This window comes from Nanorana parkeri, unplaced genomic scaffold, assembly GCF_000935625.1.
Source record: "Nanorana parkeri isolate BGI_ZX_2015 unplaced genomic scaffold, ASM93562v1 scaffold205, whole genome shotgun sequence".
Taxonomy (NCBI): domain Eukaryota; kingdom Metazoa; phylum Chordata; class Amphibia; order Anura; family Dicroglossidae; genus Nanorana; species Nanorana parkeri.
This window is the reverse complement of record NW_017306473.1, coordinates 1,170,440-1,191,416: the sequence shown is the minus strand read 5'-3', so window position 1 is coordinate 1,191,416 and position 20,977 is coordinate 1,170,440. Positions and strand designations below refer to the sequence as shown.

General features: G+C 39.7%; 1 protein-coding gene across 2 annotated transcripts in view; it reads right to left on the bottom strand.

Annotated features, from left to right (window-relative positions):
- TRPC1 (transient receptor potential cation channel subfamily C member 1) overlaps positions 1-20,977 on the bottom strand; it is a 67,308-nt gene extending 46,331 nt beyond the window's left edge. The window contains exons 1-4 of one of the 2 annotated variants that reach the window (XM_018555630.1): positions 20,703-20,977; positions 10,805-10,959; positions 3,851-3,952; positions 1,126-1,328 (exon numbers count right to left, since the gene is read on the bottom strand). In XM_018555630.1, coding sequence (XP_018411132.1) covers positions 1,126-1,328; positions 3,851-3,952; positions 10,805-10,959; positions 20,703-20,829 — 587 coding nt within the window. In that variant the 5' untranslated portion in view covers positions 20,830-20,977. The remainder of the gene's footprint in view (positions 1-1,125; positions 1,329-3,850; positions 3,953-10,804; positions 10,960-20,702) is intronic. The other variant, XM_018555631.1, reaches the window with a different exon arrangement.

The window sequence follows — 20,977 nt, the reverse complement described above, 5'->3', positions numbered from 1 at the left end:
TTTATTATATTTATTATATGAAAATGTATTGTAAAATAAATTGCCTTCATATAATATGTATTTTATTCCTGAAAAGCAGCATTGAGCTGTAACCTATAGTAACAATGTCGGTTTTCAGAAAACATAGCCATGTTGGCCACTTGCATCACACTATCAGAGGGGGACAACATGCACTGCTGCTGCCCAGGGCTCCAAAAAAAACATGGAGCTTCCATCTAGGGGGTAATGGAATAACTACATAGACAGCCTGTATAAGAATGGAGAATGGACCTTCCTTCAATTGCTCAATGCCTGGTCCTTTTCATTCTCTGACCATGGTCTCCCTGTATTCCATGTCTGCTACTGATCCCCATAAAAATACACAGTAACAAATTAGAACTGTCTGATTAGTGGCAGTACTCAAGTCATGGACCCTTCTCCATAAGTGTTAAATGTTTCCAGATCACTTAGTGAAGCAATCATAATTCATAAATAACGTATGAATGCTCAAAGCTTTCCCACTAGTCATATAAATGCAATAAATGATATAAACCTCTTCCTGCGGTCCTTGGAGTAGACTCACAAATCCTTTAACTCTCATCCTATTTTTTTTTTTCGAGGAAGCAATATTTGACCCAGAGCTACTATCAACATTTACACTACTCTAAGTCACCACTGAAGACAGATCCTTGTAACAACATACTTCCATTAAGAATGCAATGAACAAAAAAAAATATTTATGAAATATAAATTTCTTTTTTGACTCATCTTTGCAAACTTTCATGTGAAAAAAATGTTAAAACACGAAGGCTAAAAAAAATTTCTGCCCTAGACTTAGATGGACATTTAGAACCTGAGCAACAAGCAATCACGGATCTACATTATATTGGCTTCATAGTGCCATTTGTCCTATCATATTGTGTGTTTAGAAAACATATTTGCATAATCCTAATTTTTTTCATGGTTTTACGCTATACCATTGTACCCGTGAAACACATTACTCACATCAATTCTGACATAAATTTTGAAAGGCAAAATACATAAAAAAAAACACTGTAGATGGTGTTGTGTTGTGTAAGTGTGGTAGGAAATGCTAAAAGGAATCTTTTGCATGCCAAACGCCAGCAACTATGTGCCAGTCCTGACCTGGAGTGCCTTAGACTGTCCTTCTTGTTCTTAGCAGTACACAGGGTACACTCGCAGCCCACGGCATGAGGTTTTGGGAGAGACACATCCTGTTTCAAAAGCATCGTTAGAATCTCATAGTTGTTTCTGTGTGCAGCTAAAATGACAGGGGCCACATCCATAGTAGTAGAATATTCTGGGTTCTGTATACGCTCCATGAGTTTCTAAGATATAAACCAAATGGTAAAAAAAAAGTGTAAAATATTTTACAGATAACTAAAAATGTGTACTGCGTACAAATACACACACAAATTCTAAAGCTGCTTACCCAAAACAATATAATCATAAACAAATAAAAACTCAAAATGGGTATCTCTAAAAAAAAAACAAAACCCTTTAGTGACCAGAAATAACAATATAGAATGTGCAAAATTATATATAGAAAGCCTATATAGAGAAAAAGTCCAAAATACAGTGCACTGTAATGTGGGTGCAAATCCTTGCTTCAGTTTCTTCAAAATCTATATTCTAAAGCCACACAACACTATGCCCACCACCTATGGATAAAACTCCCCAATTTTGAAAACCTCCAAACTATAAGTAGGTGTGCTGCCTCCAGCAATTGTATGGTTAATGTGAATGCACTGGTAAAGTTACCGTATTTTTCGCTCCATAAGACGCACCTGACCATAAGACGCACCTAGGTTTAGAGGCAAAAAAACAAGAGAAAAAAAAGTGCAGAGGTCAGGGTGTGACGCACAGTGCAGAGGTCAGGGTGTGACGCACAGTGCAGAGGTTAGGGTGTGACGCAGAGTGTGACGCAATTCATCTTTGCACAACATTTACGTCTTGTTCACACCAAATCCAGTGCGTTCCCACAGTGCGATCACCTGCATGGGAACGCATGGCACAGCAATGCCCACAGTGCAGTGCAATTGCAAAAAATAGTGCAAGCAATCACACTGCTGTGCCCTGCATTCCACTGCGGGTGATCACACTGGATTTGATGTGAACAAACCCTAAATGTTGTGTGAAGTTGAATTGTTTTAAATTACAAATATTTACCGCTAAGATGTGACCTATGAAAAGCAGGAATAATTACTGTTACTTTTAATACTTTTGATAGCCATTGCATTCAAGTTGTTACTCACCGTTTTGAAAAGTTCTCTATACGAGTCACAGCTCTGTCGCTCTGTACTGCCCGCCCACACAGCTGTAGGATCAGGACCCGGCTGTTGCCCTGACGAGACTAAACTCGGCACCGTTGACTGGAGTCACCCTCCGGTCGGTGAGGTCCGCAGACCCCCGAACAAGACGCCGCTGTTCAGTGCCGCCGCCTCAGCAGCTCACGCTTCACCCTGCGGGAGCCGTGTGTGTGGAGGGAATATTCGCTCCATAAGACGCACTGTCATTTCCCCCCCCCCCCCCACTTTTTGGGGGAAAAAAGTGCGTCTTATGGAGCGAAAAATACGGTATGTGTTTGTTGTAGTTAATGATTGATGTGCTTCTATCTTGCGGTTAGTCTGTGTATTACACCATCCACTGAAGATTGTCTACGGTGATTGTATCTGCTATGTACAGGCCAGGTATAGAGGTCTCAGGAAGGGATAAATCAGTATTTCAAAGCTGGATTCCGAATAGTAGGCCTTATGACAACAACTTCTATGTATGGGATATAGGCTAAATATTTTGGGAAAATAGCGCATAGCCTCCGCTTTTTAATCAGGCAGCAACGTCTCCAAGATATTTAGCAGATGTTTATGGGATTTACACACACGCTGGCATGATAAGACCTATGTATAGTTTGGAGATCTTAAAATTGTTGAGTTTTATTCCATAGGTAGTGGGAATGGTGTTGTGTAACACTGTTATGAAGGTTTTTAAAAATCTTTTTTTGTTTTTGAAGAAACTGAAGCAAGGATTTTCACTCACATCACAATGCACTGATGATTTTGTGCTTTTCTTCTCTGGATAGACTTTCTATATATAACTTTGCACTTATACATGCACATTATGAATTGTTATTTCTCATCACTGTAGGGGTTTTGTTTTATTATTGCTAGCCATTTGAGTTTTATTTTGGTTTTACAGATAACTAAAATATAACTATTATTATTTGTTACTTTGTAGGGAGAAAAAAAACAGTTATCACTAGTACAACACACCATTGATGTACTGAAAATGAATCCAATATGCATATTTTAATAAATGTGGATCAACACTGGTCACTGATTCTTTTTGATGCTAGGTTCAGTTTGTTGCCATGGTGAGGAATTATTATACTTATGACATGTCCAGTTGTGGTTCTCCCAATGGGTACAACCCTGTCCATTTTTAGAACACTTGGCAGTATACCATGGACATACTGCACATAGATTAGCTTTTACAATGACAACAGAGACTTAGATCATGCACATTTTATTGTGTAGAAAACTAGTTCTTTTTGGTTTTAATTTTTATTCATTTTTAAGTAAAACGTTAATGATAAAGTTACACTTCCTTATATAATTTTGCAGCTGAACACTCAAGGAAATGCTTTATAGCTCATGTCTCTAAGAAAACATGTTGTAAGTTAATACGAATTACCAATGTGCTATAATGTTTTCTGGAACTAAGTATCTGTAGTAAATAGTCACCAGAGAATATCTAGGTCCTTGAAGACTACTCCATCTAGCTCACTTGTTCATTTGTGTTCTACGAGCCTGCTTTATGAGAACTTGGAGTACAGCAATAAGATGGCTCTTACCACAATAGTTGGTCTTGTAGTCCATTTTGGACGATGATTCAATAAGATGTCCACGGCTCCTACCACTTCAGAGTCAATTGCCACCAGCAGTGCGTCTGTGGACTAGACAGTATAGAATGTTAATAGCTACCAGGGGAGGACAATGAGACACTAAATTAAACAGACTGATGTCTATAAATAAGTATTATAAATGTAATATTTTAAAGCCTATTTCTCTGTAAAATTTTAATCTTTTTTGTCTAGGTCCCAAATATGCAGACATCCTTTGTAAGCAAGGCCTCGTCCCATTGAGGCCTCATCCCATTTTATTTTGAGTAAAGGCTGAAGTCTGACCATAAACATGCAAAAACTTCCAATAAAAACACATTGCCGTTTATGATACAGTAATAGATTTCACCAGCAGCTGGTACAAGTAATTTCATTGCAGACTTCAGGGAAAACCGAGGTGGTGTGTGTTGCCAAACAATTCTGAGAGCTCATCCTTTTCAAGATCTTCAAAGAATGCTGATGGTGGGTTTTACTCCACCACTTCGCAATATTCAATGTTGACCTAGCCACTAGTTATTTAAGTGCTACATAGATAAATATGTGAACAGTAATCTACAAAAAATGTTGTAGATTATTTGTTTTTCCACACTCCCTCCTAAAAGCTACATTATTATGTTTCAAAGTATTTTAATTGTATCCTGCAGTACAGCATGGCATGCAACGCTTCTGAAAGATTCAGAAAATTTGGTGTTTAAGCGATAGCCGTTATTGGCTAAATTTAGTATTTAAAGGTGCAAACTTTCGGGGTTTTTTAGATCCTTTTGACAGGCTTTCTACATTACTGAAAAGTTCTGAAAACCACATATCTATACAGTACACAGAGTTACAAGGAGGAGCAACTGAGGTTACAACTGAGCAATTCAATATACAACAGTTTTTCCTTGACACATGAGTAATACGGGCTTTTGTGAAGGGTTAGGCTATACAGCTAGGAATCAGAGGTGTTATTGGGGTAGTTGAATCAAGAATAAAAAGTTCCAGGCATAATTTTCATCTCAAGTGGAAGTCCTTTTGAAGTGTCCAAATACCAGAGAAGTCATTAAATACAACCATTAGTGAAATATAACCATTTTGTTGGCACACTTGTCATTGCAATTAGTATATATCTAAAGCTTAAGTGTGTTGTTGGGCTAATTGACTAGGAGGTAAATAGTCCAGACAAATCTGTCACCTCATTGAGAGCAAAGGTCTTTTTCGATTTGTCCAAATAACTTTGATCACAGGCTAGGGGAAAGAAAGGCTTTATTGACATATGTAAACAATTTCATTAAAATCATAGTGCCATGTAAAGTTTCTGTTGCTTTTTAGCCCACAGACTAAAGATTTACATTTTTTAAGGACTTTACATTCCCAATCCAGTTTCCATTCTCATTCCTATTCTGTCTGGAACTTCTTATCCTTAAAGGAGAACTATGAGGCTAAGTCTTTTTCCCATAGTTCTCCTTAGGGTAACGGGAGGACACAAACTAGCGTCCTCCCGTCACCCTATACCGTGGTATACTGAGACGCCGCAGCTGAAGCGGATCCAGACAATTGTGCCGGGATCCGCCCAGCTGCTTGACTGAAAGCTGGCTCTGCATATCTAAAGGCAGAGCCAGCTGTACCCGCCCCCGTCCGTTCCTCCAGTCAGCGCTGGCAGATCGGACCGGGGAGGGGGGAATCCAGCCCCTCCCCTGTCACGGCAGAGAGCCGTGACAGGATCGAGAGGTGAGCGAACGCCGGTATGTGTTCGCTCACCTCCCGATCTACTGAGCCGACTTGTGACAGTCTCATTGTCACACGTCTGCTAGAACTATGAGGTGAGTGAAAAGCACTCACCTCATAGTTCTCCTTTAACTCATTACAGCCTAACCCTTCACAACAACCTTTACTATTCACATATATCAAGAAAAAAACAGTTTCATTTTTGTAAATACTTGTTTTTTTATTTTTTTCCTTATGTATAAATATGTGATCACCTGACAAAGTGATCTAATGAACCTCAAAAGCTTTCATAACTTAGGTTAGCCAATAAAGAGTACTACTTAAACTCCAAACTTTCTGCACTAATTGATGGTTAACATGGTACAATACTCTACTACTGAAAGGTTCATAAAATAGGATTTCTAACATGTAGTAAAGCAGTAAAAGCAAATGGTTTTCTCCTGTGAGTTTTAACATTTTTTACCGTTGTATGCATAAAGTGTGAGATTCTGGAAGACAACTGTCCTATCTGACTTGTATAACCTAAATGAAAAAGATTGGGACCAACAGCAAAGACTGGCCCCAAATGCAAGTAGAATTAACAGCTATCTATAACTTACCAAATAGCCCTGGTGCTTGAGCTCTAGAGCCCTGACTTCATCAGGACTCAGTATAGGAAAAACCCTGCAACCCCCAGAATGGCGGCACTTGTGGAAAGAGAAGACAATGATGAATGGTGAACAGACAATGTAAGCCACAATGAGGAAAAGAACAGAAAAACAATGGAATATGAAGTAGAAATTAATGAATGTAGATGAAAAGCTTTTGTCTCCACTGGCGACCATTCTACAGATGTTACTGAAAGACTAACAGAATTTCATTTACTGTTGATTCGTAAGGATGGGAAGCAAAAGGAAATGTTCCCAGTAGGTACACAGACAACAGTAAGAATCTGACAGGAGCTTAAACCTATTTTCACTCTTCCAAATGAAAAAAAAAAGCTATAGGTTGAGCTCATCTTTTGGTTTTGAGGGATGAGGTTCAGCTTTGTTCTTAGGTATTGTTTGCAGGGTATGGTTAAGTATTTGAGGTTTTGGGTTGGAGTTAGTCTGAGTGCTAGAGTTAGAGGCCTAAATTAGGTTTAGGATTAGGGGTTACTTTGAGCTAAAAGTTAGGGGCTGATCCTTTGGCTCACTTCAGCCGCCGGAGCCCTTTAGTTCAGTCAAACCGAAGGGCTGCTGTACGGGCTATTCACTATAGCCTGTATTACAGCCAAAGGCAGCTGAGAGGCTCAGCTGAGCTGAGCTGAAGGCATATGCTTCGACTCGACTGAGCCAAAGTGACAGCTGAAGCGTTGAGAAAGGTCGGCCAAAGGGATAACCAATCTCCACGCAAATGACAGCTGGGCGGAGCCAGTCGTGATCTCACGCCCGGCTCCGCCATGTTGTTATTCATTGGTCAGGACCTGCTAGAAGACTCTGGCATGTGCCAGCCAATAGAAATTTGTTTTTATTTTGCCGGCATCTGTCAGATGCTTCATTATGCGGCGGGAGTCCATCACATGTGGTCGGGTCGCCTTGGGTAATTTTGTTTCTTTTCTTTAAAATATATATATTTGTCCTAAATATATAGAATTGTGCTATATTTTTCAACTTTTTTAGTTTTTTTTTTCATTCATTTCACTTATTTTCTATTGTGCTCGCTACCTCTGGCGAAAAGGGGCAAACGGCAGCAAGTGAGCTGCCGGAGTTTGGGCTCCGCCGGTCTAGATGTTGGATTGATTGAGTCGAAGTCCTTCTGCATGTTCGGTTGACCGAAGACAGTCGAAGGCAGCCAATGTACGGCTGAAGTGAATAGCCGGAGGTCGTTTGGCTCACTTCGGCTCAGTTATTCACTCGGCTGCCTTCCACAGCTAAGTGAATAGCCCCCACTAAAGTATGCCAAAAACAAATGCATCAGTTTTCTATAGTCACCGTGTATACTATTCTGGTATTGCATCAGCACTGTAATATGCCCATCACTTTCAACAACTTCCTAGATTCCCAGTATGCTTTCCCTGCTGCTTGATGTGATGCAATCTCAATTTCTCAAGACTACATATCCCATAAGGCATTGCGGCAGCAAGCAATGATAATGTTACATTGTTGGACGTTGAGTTGTAGTTCAGATGGCAAGCTTAGTTAGAGTGGTGACACATAGAAGTGCATATTCACAGGGCTAAGTGAAATTGTGTCACTGCATTGATGAAGTACATCCTAAGGGCATTTTTAAGAAGTAAGTTTACAAACTTCTAGATCGATATGGGTATTAGGAGTGAAATAGAACTTATGGAAATTCAATATAGAAATACAGATTTATTTTTCATTTTTGACTATAGTTACTCTATAAATAATTGAAAAGCCTACCAACATTCAAGAGAACATAGAATATACAGATCTAATGACAGTTATAAATGTTAGTGACAGCATACTGGTTGGAAGAATTGTACTTGGCGATCATATGCACTGAGAACATTTTTCCATTTTGAAGAAACATCAATCTCAAAAAATGTATTTCCTTTATTGTATGTATTAAAAAGTAGAGTACTGCATAGTGTACATTGTACAGTATTTTTCTGTCCCTCTCTTCTGTCCTCCACAATTTGAGATGTGCAGATCCTATATATTTAGACTATGAAAAACAAGCTTTTGCTCAACTCCCAGTAAAGTAAAACATATGCTTTAGGAAAAACAGTGCATATAGGATTTTTGGCATAGATCAGAAGCAAAGACAACGGGAAACAAGAAACAAAGGATTTATGAAAAATGTTAGTTACACCTAAAGGAGAGCTCTGGATCGACTCTGCTAAACATGAAATATTAAAAGCCCTTACCTTGTAATGTTTTAGGGATATTTCAGTATCGAATACCACTAGCGATTTTTTCTTTCGGTAGTCGCCAAAACCGAATACCGATACCGGAAGTCCCATTAAGGACGCCAGGCAGCGTGTAATGACTCGCCACCTGGTTTCCTGATTGGCCGGGAAGTCGGGCAGCGTGTAAAGACTCGCCACCTGGCTTCCCGATTAGCAGGGAAGCCGCCCCCATGCTTCTCGTCACTATGTGCTGAGAAAGCATGGAGCCGGCTTTCTGGCCAATCAGGAAGCCGGCCAATCAGGAAGCCGGGTTCCTTGTAATGACGCAGCGCCCGGCTTCCTGATTAGCCGGGAAGCCGGATCCATGCATGAAGCCAGCTTCCCGGCAAATCAAAAAGCCCGGCGCTGCGTCATTACAAGGCGCCCAGCTTCCTGATTGGCCAGGAAGTCGGCTCCATGCTCACTTGTGCCGAGGCAGCACAGAGCCGGCTTCCCGGCCAATCAGGAAGCCGGGCAGCATGTAATGACTCGCTACCCGGCTTCCTGATACTGTAAGCATTGGGCTACGCATCCGAGCATGTGGGCGAGTACGAGTACTCGCACAAATACTCGGCATCGGCACCGATACTGATACTAGTATCGGTATATCCCTAGTTTATATCAGATAATTATACCTGGAAATGTAGGATCTATGGGACTAGAATGCTCCTAGGCTGTACTTTAAAGATTTTTTGAACGGCAAGCTTGAGTTCATAAAGGTGAAACTCTGAAAATGATAGCATTTTTGCAACCCAGCCAATATTCAAAGTACTGTACACAGAAAAATGGTACAACTTTCACACTTGTGTGGTTTATTCACCAATAGTAAAAATTTCTGTAGTTACTTTATTGTAGCGCGGGAAATTCTGCGTTTGTTTCATTTAGCTCTCATCAAATAAAAAACATTAGATCTGCAATGTTAAATTCCACTTTTGTTGAGAAAAAAACAATCCTTCCGAGGCTATTTATATAAATGCCAGGATTTTAGTAAACTTTAGTCAAATTTCCTATTGGATTCTGTTCCATGGATACATAATAGCCTATTGTATTATCTTCCTCCATAGAAGGCTGAGAGCGACAGCCTGCTAAAATCACGGTATTGCTCATGCTATAAAAAGAAACAAACCTGCATATTGACATACTTCCAGATCTGTAGTACCTTTATTAAGTTTCTGTGCTGGGGATGTCTAACATTTTACTTCAGACTCTATGCAGACTTCTGGAAATGTAGCGGGCGGGCCATGCAAGCAAAATAACATTAATGGTCCCGTTTATAAACACAAAGTTAGCAGAATAACCTTTGTATTGTCACAGTTGCCATTGTTTAAAGGAGAATTATGGTGAGAGTAAAATACACTAATTTCCATAGTTAGAGCTGACTTGTGACACTGAGGCTGTTGTACGTTGGCTCTATAGAGATACACATACTACTGATCAGTCAGTTCACAATCTTCTCCCTGTAAAGAGTGGTGACAATCAGTCACTGCACCCAGCAGGGATTCCCCCGCCCCCTCTCTGTTCCTCCGGCACTGACTGGAGAAACGAACAGGGGAGGGGGTGGGCACAGCTGGCTCTGTCTATAGAGAGGTAGAGCCAGCTGTCAATTAGGCTGTGGGGTGGATCCCAAAAATATTGTTGGGATCCATGCGCTGCCAGCATATAGTGGCCAATGGCCCTCTATATGAATTTTGGGTCACAGGGGGACATTCATATATGTCATCCTGTGACCCTAAAAAGAACTATGGAGGAAGGCCAAAAAGGTTAGGCCATAGTTCTCTTTTAAATTGTTGCTAGTTTTAGAAGACTATAGCTGGTGGCAGATAAAAATTGAGAAAAAAACATCTAAATATAGAAAATTGCTTGCATAGCAAATATACAGGTTTTATTAACACTTAAGGAAACAATGATAAGACAATATATTAAAATCAGGTTGTATTAATGGTTTTAAAAAGTCATGACAGAGCGTACCATGTACATTAAAACAAACTATGTTACACAAGAACAAATATATGAAACAAGAAGCTTCCAACTAAGCCAGAAGTAGTGTGAACGGAGATGCATACCTATACATAGAAAGAGGTATTTGTAAATTAAGGGCACAATCCTGAATTTTCCAAGAATGGAATACCTCCTCTGATTTGCATTATTTTCAAATGCAAAAAGATACTTTTATAACTGTCCAGTTGTACATTTTAGAAACTATATTTAATATAAACATTTGTCACAATTTACTGGACTTTCCATAAAACAATTCTGAAGGTTTACATGGGTAAATCGGGGAATGTGTAAACCACTGCAAAGACAAATGGAAGTAAGACTGTGGAATGTACCTGGCAGCCATGATCTAGTAGAAGTTGCAATATATCCAAGTTCTCATTCTCAATGGCGATTGTAATTGCATTTCTTCCTAAGACATCTACTGAATTAATGTTCAGCTCATCAGAACTGTTTTGCTCCAGCAGCTTTTTAACCATATAATAGTCCCCTGTAAAAGAAGATATATGACATTGTTATTTTTGTTTTCTCCAGTACCATGATAGACTTGTAGTGCCAAAGCTCTGGGTTGAAGTCCAATAGGACTTTATATGAATGAGTTTGTATGTTCTCCCTATAGTTGCCTGTGTTTCTTTCAGAAATTCCAGGTCCTCCCCATAAACTAAAAACATACTGGTCAGTTAATCTGATACACTAGCTCTAATTTGAGATCAGTGTGTTACTCTTCAGTACACTTGCCATGAACTAAAACCTTAAATAAAACCGCCTTGCTTTGCAAATGATATTCTTCATCTGTTACAGTCAATTTTACAGTTTGAAAACTGTTAGTTGCTATGATGACAAAAACAGACAAATGCTACACCAAAATAGGGAGCCATAACATACATGGTGTGTCATCTTATGTGCATACACCATTGCCAGCTATACGTTGGTTGCCTTGAAAAGATCCAGTGCACTCATTGAGGGCCTGATTCAGATATACAAGAGGTTGCTTGTCTATATCCTTGATTTATTTTGAAAAGACAAAAACATTGTGTGGATTTCTTTAATCTCCGGGGTTCTCATAATGCTGGTCATAAAGGAATATCTAAAAATCTCTTATTATATTCCTTACATATACAGGCAGAATATGAATGAATACTGAATAGCAATTTAATTGGAATAAAAATGCCTAAAAATGATCTCAACAGGCCATTAACACTTTACAGGCAACACAATCCTCAAGCACGTCACATTTGGGAACCGCTCACTCTAGTTGCAGTTTGCGGATTTTGTTATGGAATAAGAGAATCCACTAGCCTTACCCCCTGATTAGTCTGCAGTTTTAGCAAAAATTAAATATGCCTGCCCGTATTTTTTGTGTTTGCTAAGTGGCTTCAGGTATGAAGTGTGGTGAAGAGAGTCACTCTGAATCCTTTAAAGAAGACCTACAGGCAGAAATGTTATTAATGCTTGCAGTAGGGCTACCCCCACACTGAAAGGGTTAACTGCTTGTTTTTGCCTAGGGTAAAAAAAGTTATAGTCACCCAATTCAAGCCTCTCTCCTCCCTACACTGCAGCAATGGTATGTCCCTCGGCGTCCTCACGTTCTATACAATGTATTGGATGTGATGACTAGGGGATTCCTAGACCGCTGCAGTAGAGGGGGAGAGAGGCACCAAGGACCTGTCTAAGAGCCAGCCAACTCAGAGGATCAGGTGAGTATAACTTTTTTTTACCCTAGGCAAAAATGAGCAGGTAGCCCCACTGCAAGGGTTAATAACATTTCTGACTGGAGTTCTTCTTGAAAGCTTGGATTTCTATATTTAGGTTTGCAGCATGCTGGCCTATTTTTGTCCTTGATTTACTAAAGGCCAACAGGCTATCCACTTTGCAAGGGAATTTGCTCTTTGCAGGGGATGCTTTCCCTTAGCTTATTGAATGAGGTAAAGCTCTGCTGACCTGCATAATTTAATCATGTGCAAGAAAAAATACAGTTTTTTTTCCATCTTCCTTGTACGGGATCGGGTGAAATTTATGCACATTCACTCAGCTTTGAGAAACTTCCCCTGCAAAATGAAAATTCCCTTGCAAAGTCAACAGCCTATTTGTCTTTAGTAAATCAACCCCTCTATGTCTATACATGAATTTTAAAGTGTCTCTTTGTATCTGCCGGCTCCTGCCCGACTTCCTTCAAAGAAACCTTTGAAAAAGAAAATTGTCGGCTGAAAGGTGCCTGCATCCAATTGGATGTAGGCACTGTTCAGGCATTTTGACAGGTGGGCGGCTGTCAAAATACAATAGCCACAGTGGTTGAATCTTTCATCCACACTGTTTAGCATTGATAGAGGAATCTGTCAAATTTATTTTGTTCAGGCTGAAAGCTGAATGAAAAGAATCTCACAGGGTATACACAGCATTATGTTTTACCAGTAGTAAGGAACCATGACATATGCAGAACAGTGAGTTACAAACATTTGTTGCTGTTCAGTGTTTTATCTCCAGTAGAAGAGTTGGCAACGTGGATACAATTAGTAAACAAGGCCTTATATTCTAAACAACTGGGCTAAATTCAGGCCTGCGGCTGAGAAACGTACACACCCATTCCATTAAGACGATCCACTGTGGACTCCTAGTAAGTGCTTATCATTCTTTACCACTTAATTTCTAAAAGAATAAGGAAAAAAAGGAATAGGAGGAGAAGGGGAAGGGAGAATGTATGAAGTAAGTCAAGGGGATGGTAGGAAGATGTAAGTGCCTGGAAAGTGTGGCTTGTAAAAACCAAAGTCACTCATGTCGGGGAGAAAACAGTTTGAATGCTTATGCTTATTGAATGCTTTGTTGTTCTATTTATGTCGTTTTCAGTTTTTTTTTTTATACAAACGTACTTAGTAGGCATTGTTATTACAGTTACACTGATACTGCTAAGTATTGCTAGCGATGCTACAGGTGATTGGAGCCTTTTTCAAAGGGGAGTATTAACGCTGACATCTGATGTCCATGGATGCATTGATGTGGCTGATACACATTGTATGTGGAGATGCAATGCAAATGAAGGAGTAAAAGAAAGAGTTCCTAAAGGTGCCCATACACTTCACGATTCTAGCACGAGTATCGCGGGAAATCCTGCGATCGTACGAGAATGGTGCAGTGTATGGAAGGCGTGCAACCGTTTCTAATGTACGGTCGCACGTCTTTTGTATTTCGAGCATGTTGGAAAACCAGCCGGGAATCGTACGATTTTCGGCTGGTTTTTAACATGATCGAGAGATCACTGCCGAACGGGCCCGCGCACACTGCCCGTTCAGCAATGCAGTCATTGGAAGTCCGCCCCTCAGGGGGGCGGGCTTGCGATGATCGCAGGTACGATCTGCCTGTCCAAGATGGGCAGATCGTACGCTTTTTTAAGTACTTTACAAACCTCGTTGTAAAGTGTATGGGCACCTTTACATACTTTCTCATCAGGGAGATCTGGTGAGTGTTTAAAGATTTGTTTCATCGCATGAAGGTGGAGCACGGGAAAGCATTGATATCTTTTGGACAGTTTCACTTAAATGAACTTTCAGAATTATTTCCTCTTGGTTATTTATTAAGTAATTAGAGAACACCTTGTTCTTTTATTTATATACATGCTTATCCAATTCACTTTTGTTTGGATCACTTATTTATTTTTTTATTCTATATATACTGTTCTGATATTTTTACACATAGATCACAGTAATTTGTGGACACTTTGATATACAAAAATATTTTTTGTTTGATTTGAACATCGATCAATTATTTAGAATTGTAGGGTTTGGTGAAAAGGGTTTAATGATAAGGGGAGATAGCACGGTGTAACTGTTTTTGTTATTGTTTGCCCAGGGGTGTTTTTTCACTTCTTGGTTTTTCACTGCAGATGTCGCTATTTTTGTAATTTTGAGGGTGGAAAAGCCAACAGCGCAAATATTTTTGTTTATTATATTGTTATTACTTTGGTTACTCAAATATAAAGGATTAAAACAATATATGCCTGCACTAAAAGAGGTGAAAATACTTCATATCAGCCCCTTTAAGAGGTGATCAAATTGTGGTTAAAACCTGACAAATCTCACTAGTTCAAATGGACACACAACAAATGCGTAATGTGCACACTGACGAAGTATGTGGCTTCAAGGCCAGACGTATTTATGTAGGTGATTCCTAAATCCTGATGGATTTATCCCATTGCCTGGTGGGAGTCCAAGTGTTATAAAGGACCTTAGTGGCATGGCTGATATGCCTTATATCCAAATTGAGGGTAAGGGAATGCACAATCACACGAGGAAGAGAAATCATTTTAAATGCCAGGATTTACAGCATTGGAAAGCGTGTGATGTATCCAGTGTGGGATGTAATTGTGGAATATCAGTGATCCAAGCCCTTAACAGTTGGTAAAAACTTAACATATGCTACACTTATAATACACATTAGTGGCATACTGTTGCAGGTAGGATGTTTGAAAGCAGGCTCCCCTCAACTCCCTTAATGGTACCTTAGTCATAATCAATGTGTACTTTATGAGTGTACTATAAGCTGTAGTTCCGTAGAGATTTACCTTTAATATAAACTGTCTTATAAGACATTATAACCAGGCTGAGGGATGTTTTAACAACTCAAAATGTGATAATATGTTGTGACTTTTACAAAGAGACATCATATAGTGTTTCAAGAATAGGTCTTGACATAGTGGGGGATACTCATAATTTGAATATTTTAAATATGGGACGTGGTATGGGCGGGTACATTTTATGTAACATTTATATATTGGTAACACTTTGAATGTTTGAGATAAACTTTGGCATTATTCTGCTTGATATCTTTAAATGTCCCATGGGTGGAACACCTTCAGAAGCAATTGGGCATATAGCTAGGGATTATGTGGGTTATTCAGGTCAGGAGAAAGTATAATTGTAGTTGAATCATAATTTTTCTTTGCTGCAGAGGTGTTACCTGAACTCCCTGATGTAGTGATACGTGTGTACTGCCAGCATTTTATTATTTAAAATGTATTTATAAGTCTTAGCAAATTTGTCTTTTATATAGCTACAAAAATGAGATTAGCAGAGAGAACTTGATTATCATGAGTCCTAAGAGATCAGGGTTGTCTTTGCTCTTAAAGTGATATTAAAGTCAAAAGGGTTTATCTTAAAATCCTTTTGACTTTAATATTACTTTAAGAGCAGACAACCCTAATCTCTTAAACTATTTCAAATGCTGATTAGGTCACATACAATGGATGCTGCTTCTTGATGTTTATAAGTTTTAGTTTCCTGCAGAATCAGCTCGTCTCCTGAGTACTGGTCCTGACTTCCTGTTTTAGTGACTCCTTTCTCAAGCAGAGTCCTATGGAGTCACCCTTGTGTGTGCTAGTAAGCTGTGTGTGTCTCCACAAACACACAGACACAGCAAATTAAGCTACTCCCCTCCCCCCTGCTCCTCTCTCCTCCCTTCACCAGGCTAGTAGATGAATAGTTGCTGGAGCCTGCACTGTCCTTTGTGATATTGTAATGGACAGGAAGTTCAGGGAAGCTGAGCTGAGAGACTTGGGAGCAGTTGTTCAGAAACATGATGATTGTAAGTGTTTGGGCAAAAATGTAATGCAATGTTTTGCTGGGCAATGTATATTTGTTTGATCTGGATTCATCATTGAAAACTAGTTTGAGAGTTTAATACTAATTTAAAAGGGCAGAGTAACAGTTGGGCTCACTTTACCTTATGGTGGAGGTTATATAGAGTTGAATCTGGAGGTAGCAAATTTTGTTTTGGCAGATGGTGTTTGTATACCCTTCCTTTACTTTTTTAAGGATTTAAAGTGACATTAAAGTCACATCCCCCCGATGCTGCTTTAAGGTTAATAAATGTTTCCTAACATAATGTAAAAAAAAACGTTTTTTTCCAAAATTTTCTGTAATTTTTCCTAATTATAGTAAAAAATAAAAACCCCAGTGGTGTTTAAATACCACCAAAAGAAAGCTCTATCTGTCCCCCAAAAAATGGTATAAAATTAATTTCAGTACAGCGTTGCATGACGGAATAAACATCAGTCAAAGTACCGCAGCGCTGAATACTGAAAAATGGCCTGGCCAGGAAGGGGGTCTAAACACCTGGTCTTGAAGTGGTTAAGGACTTACCTTAAATAATGCCTCTTGATTCGATCATCTTCTCCTTTCCAGTAGTTTTCAGCAGTCGATCCAGCGCTGGTGCCGGTTTTTGATTCAGCGCAGACTGCTGTCTCCTCCTGTCCTACGGTGTCTGTCTGGCGTGCACGGTCCCGGCTGTGTGCATTCAGCTTCACTGTGTCTCTCCTCTTCTCCCTGCCGGTGATCTCCATTGCACATGCACCCGCACTCATCCTCCCGCACAGTTGCTCGAGAAGCTGGATTTTACAGCCCGGAGCGAGCGGTAGAGATAAAGTAAGTTTTTACCTATTTGGTAACTTTTTTATTTTTTAAAATGTTTCTGCATATATCTACATGCTTGCTTAATGTCACTTTAACACTGTCTAGTGTAGTCAGTTATCAAATTTAAGCCAGGCTTTCTTTCATACGGAAAATTGTTTGGGAATTTAAGGCCTGAAACATGAGACTGCCCAAAACAAAGATAACTGGCATGTGTGAAGAAATTAATTATCCCTGATATTAAAAAATCATCCTACATCCTCAACAAATGAGTAGCTATTGGATTTATTATACAGTATGTTTCCTGTATGATGGCAAGGCCCAAAACAAATTAAAGGAGAACTATGGGGTAAGTGTTTTTACCCCATAGTTCTCCTAAGGGTCACGGGAGGACATAAACTAGCATCCTCCCGTGACCCAAAGCTCAGTATACCGCGAGCTACAGCTCGCAGTATAATGAGACCGGCGCAGCCGGGACGGATCCCGGCATCACTGTCGAGATCCACCCAGCTACGTGATTGTACCCGCCCCCTCCTGTCCGTTCCGCCAGTCAGTGCTGGAGGATCGGAGAGGGGGGGAATGCCTGCAGGGAGCCGTGACTGTCAGTCATGGCTCTCTGCAGGGACATGATTGAGAAGTGAGCGAGCAAAAGTATGTGTTCGCTCACTTCCCAATCTATTGAGCCGACGTGTGACAGTTTCATTGTCACACGTCGGCTCGAACTATGAGGTTGAGTGAAAATCACTCACCTCATAATTCTCCTTTAAAAACTGATATACATGTTTCAGTATAAGCCTTCTGACCCACCCACAGGGAGACATTCTGCAAGGAATGTAACTACACTAGTCAGTGCAAGGCTCCTAGAAAAACTTGTGTCTTAAGTCAATAAAGAATTCCTTTAGACACCAGCTCTAGCAGGTCCCCAAATTGAACAAATTATTCCTCATTTCTTCAAGAGCAGAACTACAACAGGAAGGAGTCTGAATATAGAAGGTTGGGGAAAAGTTACATTTTGACTACTGTGATTCAAAAGGCTTTGAAATGCGGGGGCGTTGTATTTATCAAACTCACACCAATGCTGGGCACTATATCAAACAGACACCAATGCTGGGAAATTATACTTCTCCAGCTGACCACTGATACCAATTATGAGACTATTATTCCCACTGACACAAGGGTATTTTCACTCCCTCCTGGGCATTTATTACTCATGCTGATCATTAACTCTTGGCCATTTATTACTTCCACTGACACAGGGTAATTTATTACTACTACTGACCAGTCACACCAAGCCCTTTATTACTCCTAGTGACCACTTACTCTGAGACCTTTATTACTCTTACTGACCACTCACACACTGAGGCCTTTATTACTCCTACTGACCACTCCCACCAAGGCCTTTATTACTCCTACTGACCATTCACACCGAGGCCTTTATTACACCTATAGACCACTTAGACAGTGGAAGTTATTACTGCTACTGACATTTGGGGCATTTGTTACACCAAAAAAGTGTTGGAACTTCTTGCACAGCCTCACAGAGAAACACAAGCACACAGTCTGATATGCATGCTGCTCATGGCTTGGCTAAAACAGGAAGGAAGCTACAGCTTTATTCTCTACCTTATTCAATACAATAGAGCATATACCATAGATACTGTATAACAGAACTTATGAACACTGCCATCTAGTGACTGAAATTGTATACTGCAGAAGTTGTTGCTATAAACACAGTAATTTATATTCTAACAAAAAGCTTTAACTGGTCCTTTCTGTAAAGAAATTAAGGATCCCTGCTTTAAACGCTGGAATACTTAAGATCAAGCCCAAGCTGGGTTGTCTGGCCTAATCTTTCCATGTCAGGTCAGTTAATCTTCGCTGATATTCAGCTCATGCTTCAGCATCTTTATTTGGTTCTGTTTTTCTCTGGTAATCGCCCAGAGAGAAAGCCGCTGAAGAAACTAAACCTGTGACGCTGAGCATTGTCTCCATTATATGGTTTCAGAAAGCCTCGGGAATTGTACTCAGATAACAGACAGCATTTAGCCTGTGTATATGCCAGTGTCAGAAGTGTCCTCTGCTGGATGGTCTATTGTCTACTAGCAGTATTGCAGATGCCGGCCTTGTACTGAGTCAGGATTTGCTTGTTTACCGTGAATGATTTTGTGGAATCATGTCATCAAAATGATAACATAGAATTATGTCTGGATAGCAATAGATTCTTTATTTGCATCTATGAAAAGCTTAATTTAGCTTTACACATTAAAGTAAACCTGTGAAGAGAGTTATAAGGGGGTTACCATTGATGACCTACTTCTGAGAATGCTAGTTGACTGGGTGTTACAATGATGCACTAGCATTAAAGCAGAATTCAAGACAGATCTAAAAGATGTAAATGCAGCTCCGTATTTATTAGTACATCATTTATTACGTTTTATAAATGCAAGCATTGCAGGTACCTAGATTTGACTACTATCAGTACCCGTACAGAAGAGCTCAGACCAGGGCAGGGAGAAGCAGCTCAAGAAGCTATTCAGTTATGTTGTAGGTCCAGGAAGCATACTAATGGAAGAGGGAGCAGATGCACAGTGAGATAAGCTCATCAGGCTTTTCCTTTCACTGTCCAATTATAGACTGTGGGAAGGACAAACCTGTAAGTGTTACTGAACTGCAGGAAAGAAAAATGAGTGTGGTGTGGCAGAGCTGTGTATATTCCAATGCTGGATGGACAGAATACAAATCCTTTTGAAGATAAAACAGCTCTCTCGTATTTATTTAATCTGTGTTTTTATCTGTTACCCTTGAGATCGGCTTTATTTTTTTCACTTTTAGTTGCTGATCAGAAACAAGTATGTATCAGGAAAATCAAGGAATAGACAAATATTTTGATCCGCATACTTTTTCTGGGTCAGGAACTCCAAGGATTGATGCAATAAATCAGTAAGGAAACCAAGCAAGTAGCTCAGCAATAATCTCAGTGCTTATCTCTTGACATTTTTCTTGCTAAGTGACCTTTCTATGCTGTGTATCCCATCGAAATGTGTGCAGTGGTTTGTCTGTTTATCTGTGCATGCCTAGTATTTATAGCTCAATAGATTCATGTTTAAAAGGATTATGTAAGAGCAGTAATGGCAGAACCCCATTTACTGCACACGGACTGGAGTCATGGAGTCAGTCATGGAGACAATATACTGTACATATGTCATTATCTCATTTTCATTTATGAAGTGATTACGTTATTCCTACACTACGTCATTTTTTGCCAGCGGTGATTTTTGCTTTTCAATCTATGGACATTGTATTTGTTAAAAATCTAAACACTCAAAAGCAACATTCATTTTTCAACATTCTGTAAACTATTTGTTGGTGAATAAATAGCAACTGGTTCAGATTGAAAGGGAAAAAGCATGGTGCTCAGAAGAAGTTTAAAGTCAACATTGCACACAAGAGGACCTGTAACAGAGAGACATATTATAGTGGTCATGCACATTTATACAAACTGCTATCACATAGAAGGGGTTAGATGATTTCATATCATAAAAGTGGTTTCCTCTGAACCTGACCCACTGCTTGATGCAATACAAGATTCATTATAATAGACAGATAGATAGATAGATAGATAGATAGATAGATAGATAGATAATAGACAGGCAGACAGACAGACAGATAGATAATAGATACATAGGTAATAGATACATAGATAATAGACAGGCAGACAGACAGACAGATAGATAGATAGATAGATAGATAGATAGATAGATAGATAGATAGATAGATAGATAGATAGATAGATAGATAGGACAGTCATCTGCAACTGTATGATTGGTGACCATACCTTTTTCACAGGCCAACAAGAAGAGCTTCTCATCCAAAGTGGTTTCTTCCTTTACTTCTCTGACGTCTTTTAGAGCCAAGAATTTATTTGGAGAGGAAGAGTCGGTGCTCTGGTATAGAGCTGCCATGGTAGCAGAAATCCCATCGGTCACCTTATTGCTGTCAGTGCTTTTCTCAGGGGTTAATGAATGTGAGGATGCCCCTTGTTGTTAATCTGTATTTTCTGTGCTCTGATACATCTCTTTCCTCCTACTCCCTTCCCATGACAATCCCCAG